The 13,193-nt window shown below is 39.1% G+C and overlaps 1 protein-coding gene across 4 annotated transcripts in view; it reads right to left on the bottom strand.

Annotated features, from left to right (window-relative positions):
• BTBD9 (BTB domain containing 9) overlaps positions 1-13,193 on the bottom strand; it is a 406,228-nt gene that overhangs the window by 355,596 nt on the left and 37,439 nt on the right. For all 4 annotated transcript variants that reach the window (XR_003006037.1, XR_003006038.1, XR_003006036.1 and 1 more), the window contains exons 2-4: positions 10,060-10,271; positions 6,379-6,742; positions 5,036-5,300 (exon numbers count right to left, since the gene is read on the bottom strand). Coding sequence is in view for 1 of the 4 variants with exons in the window: in XM_024765878.1 (XP_024621646.1) it covers positions 5,036-5,300; positions 6,379-6,742; positions 10,060-10,244 (814 nt within the window). In the remaining 3 variants the exon portion in view is untranslated. The remainder of the gene's footprint in view (positions 1-5,035; positions 5,301-6,378; positions 6,743-10,059; positions 10,272-13,193) is intronic.

Raw genomic sequence — 13,193 nt, forward strand, 5'->3', positions numbered from 1 at the left:
ACTCCCCACGTACCTGGGTAGGGCAAAAGAAAAAAGAAAAAAACAGAGACAAAAGAATAGGGACGGGACCTGCACCAGTGGGAGGGAGCTGTGAAGGAGGAAAGGTTTCCACACACTAGGAAGCCCCTTCACGGGCGGAGACTGCGGGTGGCGGAGAGGGGGAGCTTCGGAGCCACGGAGGAGAGCGCAGCAACAGGGGTGCGGAGGGCAAAGCGGAGAGATTCCCGCACAGAGGATCGGTGCCGACCCGCACTCACCAGCCCGAGAGGCCTGTCTGCTCACCCGCCGGGGCGGGCGGGGGCTGGAAGCTGAGGCTCAGGCTTCGGTCAGATACCAGGGAGAGGACTGGGGCTGGCTGCGTGAACAAGTGCACCACAGCTAGCCGGGAGGGAGTCCAGGAAAAAGTCTGGAGCTGCCAAAGAGGCAAGAGACTTTTTCTTCCCTCTTTGTTTCCTGATGCACGAGAAGGGATTAAGAGCGCCACTTAAAGGAGCTCCAGAGAAGGGCACGAGCCGTGGCTATCAGCACGGACCCCAGAGACGGGCATGGGACGCTAAGGCAGCTGCTGCCACCACCAAGAAGCCTGTGTGCAAGCACAGGTCACTCTCCACACCTCCCCTCCCAGGAGCCTGTGCAGCCTGCCACTGCCAGGGTCCCGTGATCCAAGGACAACTTCCCCAGGAGAACATACGGTGCACCTCAGGCTGTTGCAACATCACGCTGGCCTCTGCTGCCGCAGGCTCTCCCGCATCTGTATCCCCCACTCCCCGCGGTCTGAGTGAGCCAGAGCCCCCGAATCAGCTGCTCCCTTAACCCCGTCCTGTCTGAGTGAAGAACAGACGCCCTCAGGAGACCTACACACAGAGGCGGGTCCAAATCCAAAACTGAACCTCAGGATCTGTGCGAACAAATAAGAGAAAGGGAAATTTCTCCCAGCAGCCTCAGAGGCAGCGGATTAAATCTCCACAGTCAACTTGATGAACCCTGCATCTGTGCAATTACCTGAATAAACAACGAACCATCCCAAATTGAGGAGGTGGACTTTGGGAGCAAAGATATATATATATTTTCCCTTTTTCTCTTTTTGTGAGTGTGTATATGTATGCTTCTGTGTGTGATTTTGTCTGTATAGCTTTGCTTTTACCATTTGTCCTAGGGTTCTGTAGGTCCAGATTTTCTTAGTTTTTTTCTTACTTTTAAAAATTTTTTCCTTAATAAATAGTTTTTATTTTAATAACTTTATTTTATTTTATTTTACTTTATTTTATTTTACCTTCCTTCTTTCTTTCTATTATTTCTCCCTTTTCTTCTGAGCCGTGTGGATGAAAGGTTCTTGGTGCTCCAGCCAGGAGTGAGGGCTGTGCCTCTGAGGTGGGAGAGCCAATTTCAGGACACTGGTCCACAAGAGACCTCCCAGCTCCATGTAATATCAAACAGCGAAAATCTCCCAGAGATCTCCATCTCAATGCCAAGACCCACCTTCACTCAACTACCATCAAGCTATAGTGCTGGACACCCTATGCCAGACAACTAGCAAAACAGGAACACAACCTATTCCATTAGCAGAGAGGCTGCCTAAAATCATAATAAGGCCACAGACACCCCAAAAAACACCACCAGACGTGGACCTGCCCACTGGAAAGACAAGATCCAGCCTCATCCACCAGAACACAGGCACCAGTCCCCTCCACCAGGAAGCCTACACAACCCACTGAACCAACCTAAGCCGGTGGGGACAGACACCAAAAACAACGAGAACTACGAACCTGCAGCCTGAGAAAAGAAGACCCTAAACACAGTAAGTAAGCAAAATGAGAAGACAGAAAAACACAGAGCAGATGAAGGAGCAAGGTAAAAACCCACCAGACCAAACAAATGAAGAGGAAATAGGCAGTCTACCTGAAAAAGAATTCAGAATAATGAGAGTAAAGATGATACAAAATCTTGGAAATAGAATAGAGGAAATACAAGGAACGTTTAACAAGGACCTAGAAGAACTAAAGAGCAAAGAAACAATGATGAACAACACAATAAATGAAAGGAAATCAAAAAATACCTAGAAACAAATGACAATGAAAACACGATGACCCAAAGCCTATGGGTGCAGTAAAAGCAGTTCTAAGAGGGAAGTTTATAATAAGCAATACAATCTTACCTTAAGAAACAAGAAATATCTCAAATAAACAACCTAACCTTACACCTAAAGCAATTAGAGAAAAAAGAACAAAAAAAAACCCCCAAAGTTAGCAGAAGGAAAGAAATCATAAAGATCAGAGCAGAAATAAATGAAACAGAAACAAAGAAAACAATAGCGAAGATCAGTAAAAGTAAAAGCTGGTTCTTTAAGAAGATAAACAAAATTGAAAAACCATTAGCGAGACTCATCAAGAAAAACAGGGAGACGACTCAAATCAATAGAATTAGAAATGAAAAAGGAGAAGTAACAACTGACACTGCAGAAATACAAAGGATCATGAGAGATTACTACAAGCAACTCTATGCCAATAAAATGGACAACCTGGAAGAAATGGACAAATTCTTAGAAATGCACAACCTTCCAAGACTGAACAGGAAGAAATAGAATATATGAACAGACCAATCACAAGCAATGAAATTGAAACTGTGATTTAAAATCTTCCAACAAACAGAAGTCCAGGACCAGATGGCTTCACAGGTGAATTCTATCAAACATTTAGAGAAGAGCTAACACCCAACCTTCTCAAACTCTTCCAAAAATTGCAGAGGAAGGAACACTCCCAAACTCCTTCTACGAGGCCACCGTCGCCCTCATACCAAAACCAGACAAAGATACTACAAAAAAAGAAAATCACAGACCATTATTACTGGTGAATATAGATGCAAAAATCCTCAACAAAATACCAGCAAACAGAATCCAACAACACATTAAAAGGATCATACACCATGACCATGTGGGATTTATACGAGGCATGCAAGGATTCTTCAATATACACAAATCCATCAATGTGATACACCATATTAACAAACTGAAGGAGAAAAACCATAGGACAATAGATGAATAAAAAGCTTTTGACAAAATTCAACACCCACTTATGATAAAAACTCTCCAGAAAGTGGGAATAGAGGGAACCCTACCTCAACATAATAAAGGCCATATACAACAAACCCACAGCAAACATCATTCTCAATGGTGAAAACCTGAAAGCAATTCCACTAAGATCAGGAACAAGACAAGGATGTCCACTCTCGCCACTATTATTCAACACAGTTTTGGAAGGCCTAGGCACAGCAATCAGAGAAGAAAAGGAAATAAAAGGAATACAAATTAGAAAAGAAGAAGTAAATCTGTCAGTGTTTGCAGCTGACATGATACTATACATAGAGAATCCTAAAGATGCCACCAGAAAACTACTAGAGCTAATCAATGAATTTGGTAAAGTTGCAGGATACAAAGTTAATGCACAGAAATCTCTTGCATTCCTATACATTAATGATGAAAAATCTGAAAGAGAAATTAAGGAAACAGTCCCATTTACCACTGCAACAAAAAGAATAAAATACCTAGGAATAAACCTACCTAAGGAGACAAAAGACCTGTATGCAGAAAGCTGTAAGACACTGATGAAAGAAATTAAAGATGATACCAACAGATGGAGAGATATACCATGTTCTTGGATTGGAAGAATCAATATTGTGAAAATGACTACACTACCCAAAGCAATCTACAGATTCAATGCAATCCCTATCAAATTACCAATGGCATTTTTTTCCAGAACTATAACAAAAAATCTTAAAATTTGTATGGAGACACAAAAGACCCCAAATAGCCAAAGCAGTCTTGAGGGAAAAAAATGGAGCTGGGGGAATCAGACTCCCTCACTTCAGACTATACTACAAAGCTACAGTAATCAAGACAATATGGTACTGGCACAAAAACAGAAACATAGATCAATGGAACAAGATAGAAAGCTCAAGAGATAAACCCACGCACCTATGGTCAACTAATCTATGACAAAGGAGGCAAGGATATACAATGGAGAAAGGACAATCTCTTCAAAAACTGGTGCTGGGGGGCTTCCCTGGTGGCGCAGTGGTTGAGAGTCCGCCTGCCGATGCAGAGGACAGGGGTTCGTATCCCGGTCGGGAAGGATCCCACATGCCGCGGAGCGGCTGGGCCCGTGAGCCATGGCCGCTGAGCCTGCGCGTCTGGAGCCTGTGCTCCGCAATGGGAGAGGCCACAAATAGAAATAGAGACACAGATACAGAGAACAAACATATGGACACCAAGTGGGGAAAGTGGCGGGGTGTGTGTGTGTGTGTGTGTGTGTGTGTGTGTGTGTGTGATGAATTGGGAGATTGGGATTGACATATATACACTAATATGTATAAAATGGATAACTAATAAGAACCTGCTGTATAAAAAAAATAAAAATTAAATTAAAAAATTAAATAAAAAGAATTGTATTATCTTCACTTAAAATAAATAAATAAATAGGAAAAAAATAATAGGTTTTTATCTCAAAGGGTTATTGTGAGAATTAAATCATCATGTAGGGCTGTTACTGATATATATAAGCACTTCATAAGCGTTCATTGCTATTAGTTTCATTAATAAGAAAAATACCATGTAAGTATTGGAAATGCTATGCAAGTGTTACCCATTATTATTTTTATTTAGAATCTCTGTGTTCATGGCACCTAAAATAATAATAAGCATATAGCATGTACTCAGTACTGATTTGATGGAGGAAAGGAGGAAAGGTCTTAACATGAGCAATTATCTAACTTTTGACATTCTAGGGAGCGGCTGGAGAAATTTGTCCAGAAATGGCAAGAAATACCTATTTTGTGGTCTACAGAGGCTAAGCAATCTCAGGAGGAATTAGCAGGAGAAGGAGTCGGAAAGGCATTCCACAGGAAGCAGAGCTCTATGTTCTCAGATTGATACATACCATGTTTACCTGAACTACAGTTTTGTAGCTAGAGTTTTGTAGCTGGGCCTGTCACAGGATGCAAACAAAACTTCTTGGTGAGATTAGCATAAATAGGTACTTACTGAGCATGCCTCTATAATTGAGGTCCATGTCCCGGCTCTCTGATCGAACTTTAATAGCATCCAGAATGGCATCAGGAGACAATAGTCCCGAAGGCCTCACGACATTCAGAAGTTCAGTGAGGCTCATCAGAGGCAAACGGACAGCCTGCATGATTTCAGCATGATTCTCCTTTGAATTATGCTTACACCAGTTTAACAAGGCTAGGAAGATATCTTTTTCGGGAGCTGCAAATGAATCTCTTAATACGATGTTTAAAAGTGCTGTCTGAAAAGGATAAAAAGGAAAAATTCCAGTTATTATGGAGCTCAACCATGTGCATGATCAATCAGTAAAACTTTACTGAACTGCAAATACCACTTATATTTAAACAGTTAACTCTTCTTGACCATCTTCTTTCCTTATTCTTTGTGCCATGTACTCTCTTGCCCATGATGGCCGTGTGAATAGCCGTAGGCATCTTGTACCTAGTCTTTCCAGCACATTTGCACCCATCTTTAGTAAAATAACAAGAAAAACAGCAGTGTGAGACGCTGTCATCCCATACAGGTTCTTCAGCAGAGTTTGCATTTATGAGCCAGTAAGATGCATCTAGCATTTAAAATTCAAACCTTTTGTTCCACAGTATTACTGCACCACCACACTTTTGGTTCTCAGATTTCTAAACTGACTGCCAGCAACACTGTGCGACCCTACAAGATCCTTGCCTTTGAAAATTAACTAGGACAATAAAAATCAAAGTTACACTCAAATCAAGACTTGTAGCTTTTTAAAGAGGTTTTCTCATTTGAAGAAGTCAGGTCCTAGGAGGAACACAGAAAGGGAAAGGAAAGACAATCACCAGGGTTGAGAGGAAGATTTGGGAAAAACAGTTTTATTCTAGCTATTATATGGTATAAAACATTGTACAATAGTGAATTCTGGGCCAGAAAATAAAAAACGACAATGACTTAAAGACATCCAATGAAACATCAGATCTTCTTTATGAATCTTCCCCCGTCAATAAGGAATTATTAGTAACACTCTGTCAGAGAAATACAAAACCAAAAAACAGTATGCAACACCACAAAGGAGCCTATTTGATGCCATCACATTGAAAACAACCACCAGCAGCACAGTCTCTTTTGCACATAGACCTTATCTGAAGAACCTTAAAAGAAAACAGCAGCAATCTGCCTCTCTCTTACATGATCTAGAGTCTCAGTAGCCAGAGGCAGGTGGCTAGACAACCTCTTCCACACTAATGGTTTTTATTTTTTTATTCTTAGTTCACTGCCATATTTCTAACTTACAGATATAAATAAAACAGTGCATGCCTGTAAATTACTTGTAAACAATGACACACCTTAGAAAGGGAGAGGAAGCCTTCGCTTGAGAGCACCTCCTGAGCATTTCTGTCCATAAACATGCAGCACATGGACGTTAACTTGGGAAGGGAGTAGAGACTGGCAACATCAAAAGTCATACAGACATTCTGAATGTTAAGTATGGTGCAGAGGTACTCAGAGGTAGAATCCTCCAGCTCTGGAAATCCATATTTATGAGCCAGGCTCAAAAAGTCCAGCAGCACCTCCTCCTTCTCATCTGTCAGCGTTGCACGCCCAGTGTAGATGTATTTAAGTAGCATTGTGAATGCTTCTGCAGTGGTGTCTTGGAGAGGGATTTCGGCTTCAGGCTGAGATTCTCGCATTCCACCATAGAGTAATGCTCTGCACATCAGAGAAGAAACACATGAGAAAAACTTCAAATAGGATGTGCTACAAAATTATGAAATAAAGGTTATCAACATTATAAAAAACATACATGTGTTTAATGACACAAAGATTCAGGTGAAGAAATGCATAATAATAACTTAAAATAGTTCTCTAAAGAAAGACATAATTTAAAAACTATTTTGAATTAATTCTATAAGTTGAACTAACGAATAATCCTGAGAGCTCAAGATACATAATAGACATTCATTAATTAGAAAGATGAAAGTGCTCTTTTGAGAGGAACAGTGAAATCAATATAAACCTGTTAAAGGTCAAGAAAGTAGTTTAAAAAGTAAAGCTCCAGAGGAAAAGATAATCAGATGAAAACAATTAAACACAAGCAGGCACCATTCTCCCTGTCAGGCTGGCAGAAATTAAAAACCAGTTAACATTCAGCACTGCAAAAACAATGGAAAAACAGGTTTTCTCATGCACTGCTTTGAGAGTATAAATGGGTATCCCTTTTTGGAAAGGAATTTAAGTAATATCTATTCAAATCTAAAATGTGCATACCCTTCAACTCAGTAATCTCACTTTTAGGATAAAGATAAATGTATAAGATAATACAGCAAGATAAAGATAAATGTATAAGAAGATATATTGAAACAATGGAAAATATCTTAAATGTCCATCAAGAGGCACATGGTTGAAAAAACTATGATATACACATTCTGTGCAGCCATTAGAAAGATCAAGGGAGATCAAAATATACTGTCTTGGAAAGATGTCCAGGATATAGTTGGTAAGTCAGTTTGCAGATCCCTATGTGTTGCATGGAAAAGAGTGTATAACACACACTTACATTTGTATGCACACAGGTATATATAGATATATCTATTTATATTGAGGGGAAATACATATTAGACTGTTAACAGTGGTTGTCTCTAGGGAATAGGATTAGATGGCTGGAAGGGAAGGGTCTTCATTTGTCAGTTTATTAAATTAAAAATGAAATTCATGATGGGATTATGGATAATTTGACTTTTCTATTTTGTCTTCCAGTATTTTTCAGATTAAAAAAAATCCCCACATTATTGCTTATCTGCTCATCTAAATAATGAAAACTAGATAATCCAGTCAGGTAGTAAATTTACATTTCTACCTCTATTACTCTAGGAGAAATAATATGAGCCAATTAAAGTTTCCAATCCATCAGGAAAGAAAGGGTGGCCAGAGGAGGACTAGGGAGGAGTGCAGAAAAGGAAGAGTAATGAGTGAGAAAGAAAATGTGTAAAAGTGAGAGCAAGAAAATAAGGGGACAAAAAGAGACTCCCGTGCTCCTAAGATTCTCAGAGCAGGACTAGCATTTCAAAGTTTCCCTCCATGCTTGCCTAGAACTCCTCCCACCGTCCCCCGGAAAAGCAAGACAGGACATTCTTGCTTGCCTCACAGAAATAGTTGCAACTACCCAGCAAAAGATTCATGAATATTCTGAGCATACTTCCTCACTGGGTTATAGTATGCCTAAAAACACCTGTGAAGGTTTCCATGAATCCAGAGAGCATCCAATCATAACCTTAAAATTGCTAGATTAAAGGATACCTTCCTGGGGAGATCTTGCCAAGACCTACTCCCACTCCAGTGTGATCCATGGTACTTACCTGGATTCTCGATGCTTTAAAAGTGGTTTTGATGAGGACCCCTAGGAAGCCTAAATATGAACCCCCAACTCGTGGAAGGTTCCCTCCGGTACAGTTAGCTTGTCCTTATCTGGGAACTGATAGGCTCTATGACCACACTCATAAGGTCTCTCCTGACTGCTGACAGTTAACTCTCCTATGAACATGAACAGTGTCAGCAATGAGAATCAGTCTAAGATAGCATTGGTAATGACTGAGTTTAGCCTGTTGAGACATCAGATATTATAAAGGTTCGATACCCACAAAGAGACAGCAAGAACAATAAATGAAGGGAGCGTATTCCATTCATTCAATATGATCTTCAAATTTCTAAAAGTACTTGAGTTTCTTTTAAGAATATACTGATCACCTAAAAGATACACACCTACAGTTGTCTCAAATTATTTTTGAAAGAGGGAAGATATATAATAGTAACAAATACTAAACATAAGGCTGAAAAGTTCTAAATTAATGAAGAGTGGACTTTTACATGACACTTTAATATAATGAATGGAAGAATGAAAAGGGAAAAAAGCACAAAAGTGTACAGAGGACAGAGGCTGGTAACAAATAATGACAAGACCAAGACCAGCTGCCTTGCCTGGACAGGAGCATGTTAGCTAGAACTCTTAATAGACTCCTCTCTTTTCTAAGCTCCTGGCTGTATTTACAGTGGCATTTTATATTTGCAAGAGGAAACATTCTAAAAATGTTTATAAAGCACTGTAAGAGTTATAGCTAAACAATAAATATTTCCAAGAAACACATTTTACAATATGTGTGACTCTAGGTTGGTTTTGCTGTCTCGGTTAATTCTGATTGTAAAAATCAGAATGCAGTTTTCACTAGAAGATAACTGAAATTTTATCCATGCCTTCAGCATCTCAATTTCTCGATATCAAGTTTCACAGGCAAATCCATGATTTTTTGGATATGGACTCTATGGATCTGTCAAGGATACATTATCAGTCAATAATTCAGTGATGATTCCCTTTTAACTAAGATTAGGTAAAATGTAGAGTAATAAGACCTCAGTTTAACATTTATAACCCTGGAAATTAGGGGTCTAAGTAACTAACAATAGCTACGTATAAGTACAAGTATGATTTTTACATTAATTAAACACATATTTTGTTTAGTTTTGGCTCTAATATAATTATGAAACTGAGTCTCAGTAAATATTTGTTTCCTTTGCTTTGGGGTTGTCAAACTGCATGTCTTAGAGATCTGTTGGGTAGTCTGAAACTAAGATGTATACGTGTTCACTGGCGAGTCCAGAGGTCAGTCTACCCGTACAACAAGAGGCCTATCTGCCAATAAATCAGTTTAAGTTCCATTAGCCATCAACTGTGAGGAGAGGGCAAAGGCAACAAAGACTCAGCCTGAGAAATATTGTTGAGACCCTGAAAAATGGTTGATCGGGTACAGTCTAGCCTAAGAAGCCTCCTAACCCTATGATTCTAAGACCACTCCTGAAAGGAAAAGGTGATTTTCAAAACATAACAAAAAGTTGACAAAGATTAAATTCTTATAGATGTTGAATTGAATGACTGCTAGAATTTACTGTTGTTTTGTTACATATTTTTCACAGAATGGAAAATACCAGTGTTTTCTACAAGTGACTTCAATCTTCAAAAAGTAATATACACTTACCGAAAATATTGGCACCTTGCTGCTAAAATTACCCTGTGGGCAGGAAAACGTTTCTTTTCCACAACAAATGTGACGTCGCCATATTCTTCCCCAATCAACAAGGCACCAATATGTTCAGACAAAATGTGCACATGATCTATTTCCCCCACTGCAGTAAAGGGGCGAAGAGGGTGGCTGTTACTCATCTTGTAGAACAGATGATAGTCGTTGATCTATTATATAAAGAAGGGATGACAGTTAGTGAGGAGAGGGGAGTACACTTCGAAAATCACATACCACAAACACAGATAAGTAAAAATGTATATCTAAAAAAAATCACAAAAGAGAGCAATTTCATCATCATTGGTATCTATATTAACCCATCTATTCTGGGAAGCAATTCAGCCTACTTCCATTAACTCCACTATTCTCACTGCCTTATCTCACTAAAAGTCAGGATCTTCAAACACTAACAGCACTTGGAGCCATCACAATCTAGAAAACTGTGTTCAAACTACAAGTCCCTTATTTCTCAGTATCTCAGGGAAAGGAAAATCAACAACCAGAAGAGCTCCTCTCTTAGCACAGATATATTTACTAAGGTGGGTATAACTAACTAGACCCAGTGGAAAACTTGTTCAGGCCTAAATCACAAAAAGAATAAACCAAATCGTAAGATTTCAAATGATTACAGAGGTTTTGGTCTGAAACCCTCTTAAATATTTTATAAAAAATTATAATCTTCTTAAGTCACAGAAAAATAACTTGACATTTATTAATAGAAGCTTATAGTAAGCATCCTAACCTCCCTCAAAAAAAGAATAACTCCAATATTTTTCTGAAGACTGTAACTTCCAGTCCAAACTTGCACCCCTGATAATCAGGTAGCCTGTGTTTACCAGAACATCATTATATTTAATCTCACTTCCTTGCTTTTGTATGCAATGCCTTTCTACAAATGTAACTGAAAATCAAAGGGCTAAAACTTGATTAACAGCTTTACATATTAGAAAGGGGAGTTATTTTCTTCAAAACCTAAAAATTTTTATATTCTTAAATCTCTACTGTATTTGCAGGTAGTACTTTTCCAGGTGTAAGTAACCCAGCAAGTGGATGAGAGCCCTCACTAGCATGCAGGTGCCTGAAGTGAAGATGTGGCTGACAACTCAGAGGTGAGCCAGCTACCCCTCTGTTGCACCAGAAAATAGAAGAAATGAGCCAGATATGCTCTCTCCACTAGACCTCCACATTTTCTTTTTTTTTTTGAATTTTAGAATTTTATTTATTTTCTTATACAACAGGTTCTTATTAGTTATCCATTTTATACATATTAGTGTATATATGTCAATCCCAATCTCCCAAGACCTCCACACCTTCTTGAACTCTCCACTTGTACCGCGATTAAAGATTAAGCCACTCCTAAACTTTAAACCTCCACATCCAGGTCCATTATCAACAAGGTATGTGAGAAACTGTCGTTATCCCCCGAGACTGCAGTGGAAGATCCTCACAATCCAGTTTCCCCAGTTACTTGTTACTCCATGCCCACCCCCAACTGAGGAAGCAACAGCAAGGAATGTGATGTAGAGGAACGTGGAGGATGAGTTAGGCAAGGAGACACCCACCCCAGGTAAGTAAATAAGCTCCTGGCTCCCTATAGTAGGAACATCAGAGGGCTATCAGCATACTCCCCTCATTCTCAACGCAAATCCCTCTCCTTCAACTGCAACCTGCATTCAAAAGCCCTAAAAACTGAATCATCTCCAGTCACTTGTGTGTGAAAGACCAAATTCAGGTTAAGAGGATCCATTTAGGAGTGTCAGCAGATCATGTGAAATTCAATCATCTAACATGTGACACAACAGTCTAACACAGAAGTCGGCAAACTTGCTGCAAAGGGTCAGATAGTAAATATTTTAGGTTTTGCAAGCTATACAGCCTCTGTCACTACCATTCAACTCTGTCATTGGGAGCCTAAAAGCAGCCAGAGACAGTAAGTAAATTAATGAGCATGGCTTTGTTCCAATAAAACTATTTACAGAAAAGGACCAGATTTAACCCTCAGGCTATAGTTTGCCATCCCTGCTCTAACAAATGATCAAGGACTGACTGTACTCTAGGCAAAGGATAAGACTGCTTTTGCTTTTTGTTTTGGTTTCTGGTTGGGTTATCTAAATGATGTTCAAAAGAGCATGGTCATTTCCTATATCAGCCATGAAATTCTGAAAGCTACTGGTACCTGATTTCAAAATCCCATTTTCCTTCAACATGAACTCTCATTATCACTATCCAATAGTTCAAGATAGTGCATGACTCTAAACAAAATAGATGCTTTCCCTAACTGAAAGGACGCCACGCATACACCCACTGAATATGTTCTCTGGTATCATATTATCTTCAAATTTTATCTAGGTCATGAGTGAGACTCAAATGATTAACTAATAACTCTTGATGGACAGTGATAGATTTTTGGCTAACTAGCTCAAAGGTAAATTTGTAATTCTTCAACTGATACATAATAAACTTTAATACTACATATATAAATATCTACCTTAAGTTCTCCAGATCTGAATTTCTTAATACATACAATTTCATTTTGCTAAGTTTACATTCTAATTATGCTTTTCCAGACATAAAGCAAATATTTCTGGGTATAGAAAACAGACACTTAGTATGGAATAAACACAATCTGTATTGGCATATAGAAATAATTTAAATTAGACCAGTGATTCTCAATGAGCTTGCCACACATTGGAATCACATGGGGAGCTTAAAAGAGGAAAAAAGATGCTTGAGCCCCACCCACCAGAAATTCTGATTTAATTGGTCTGGAATGTGGAATCCCTATTCTGAAGCCATTCTTATGAGCAGCCTACAAAATAGCCACTGATTTAGACTCTGCTGTTGTAGGTTCACATCCCTTCTCAGCTGCATAAATATACAAAATATCTGCTAAGAATATTTATTTAGGATATGATTCCATTTTTAATCTTACTGCAAAGATGCAAATGATGCTAACAAAGTTACCCATGCTATAGCTTGTATGCAGAAATATTTTCGCCCAATGTCCTAGCTTATCTGTGAAGTGACAGTTTGCATCCATCCACTTGCATTTAAAAAAACCATGTTTTAGAAACTACACATCAATAAAATTA

Source organism: Neophocaena asiaeorientalis, unplaced genomic scaffold (genome assembly GCF_003031525.2).
Source record: "Neophocaena asiaeorientalis asiaeorientalis breed wild unplaced genomic scaffold, Neophocaena_asiaeorientalis_V1.1 scaffold46, whole genome shotgun sequence".
Classification (NCBI taxonomy): domain Eukaryota; kingdom Metazoa; phylum Chordata; class Mammalia; order Artiodactyla; family Phocoenidae; genus Neophocaena; species Neophocaena asiaeorientalis.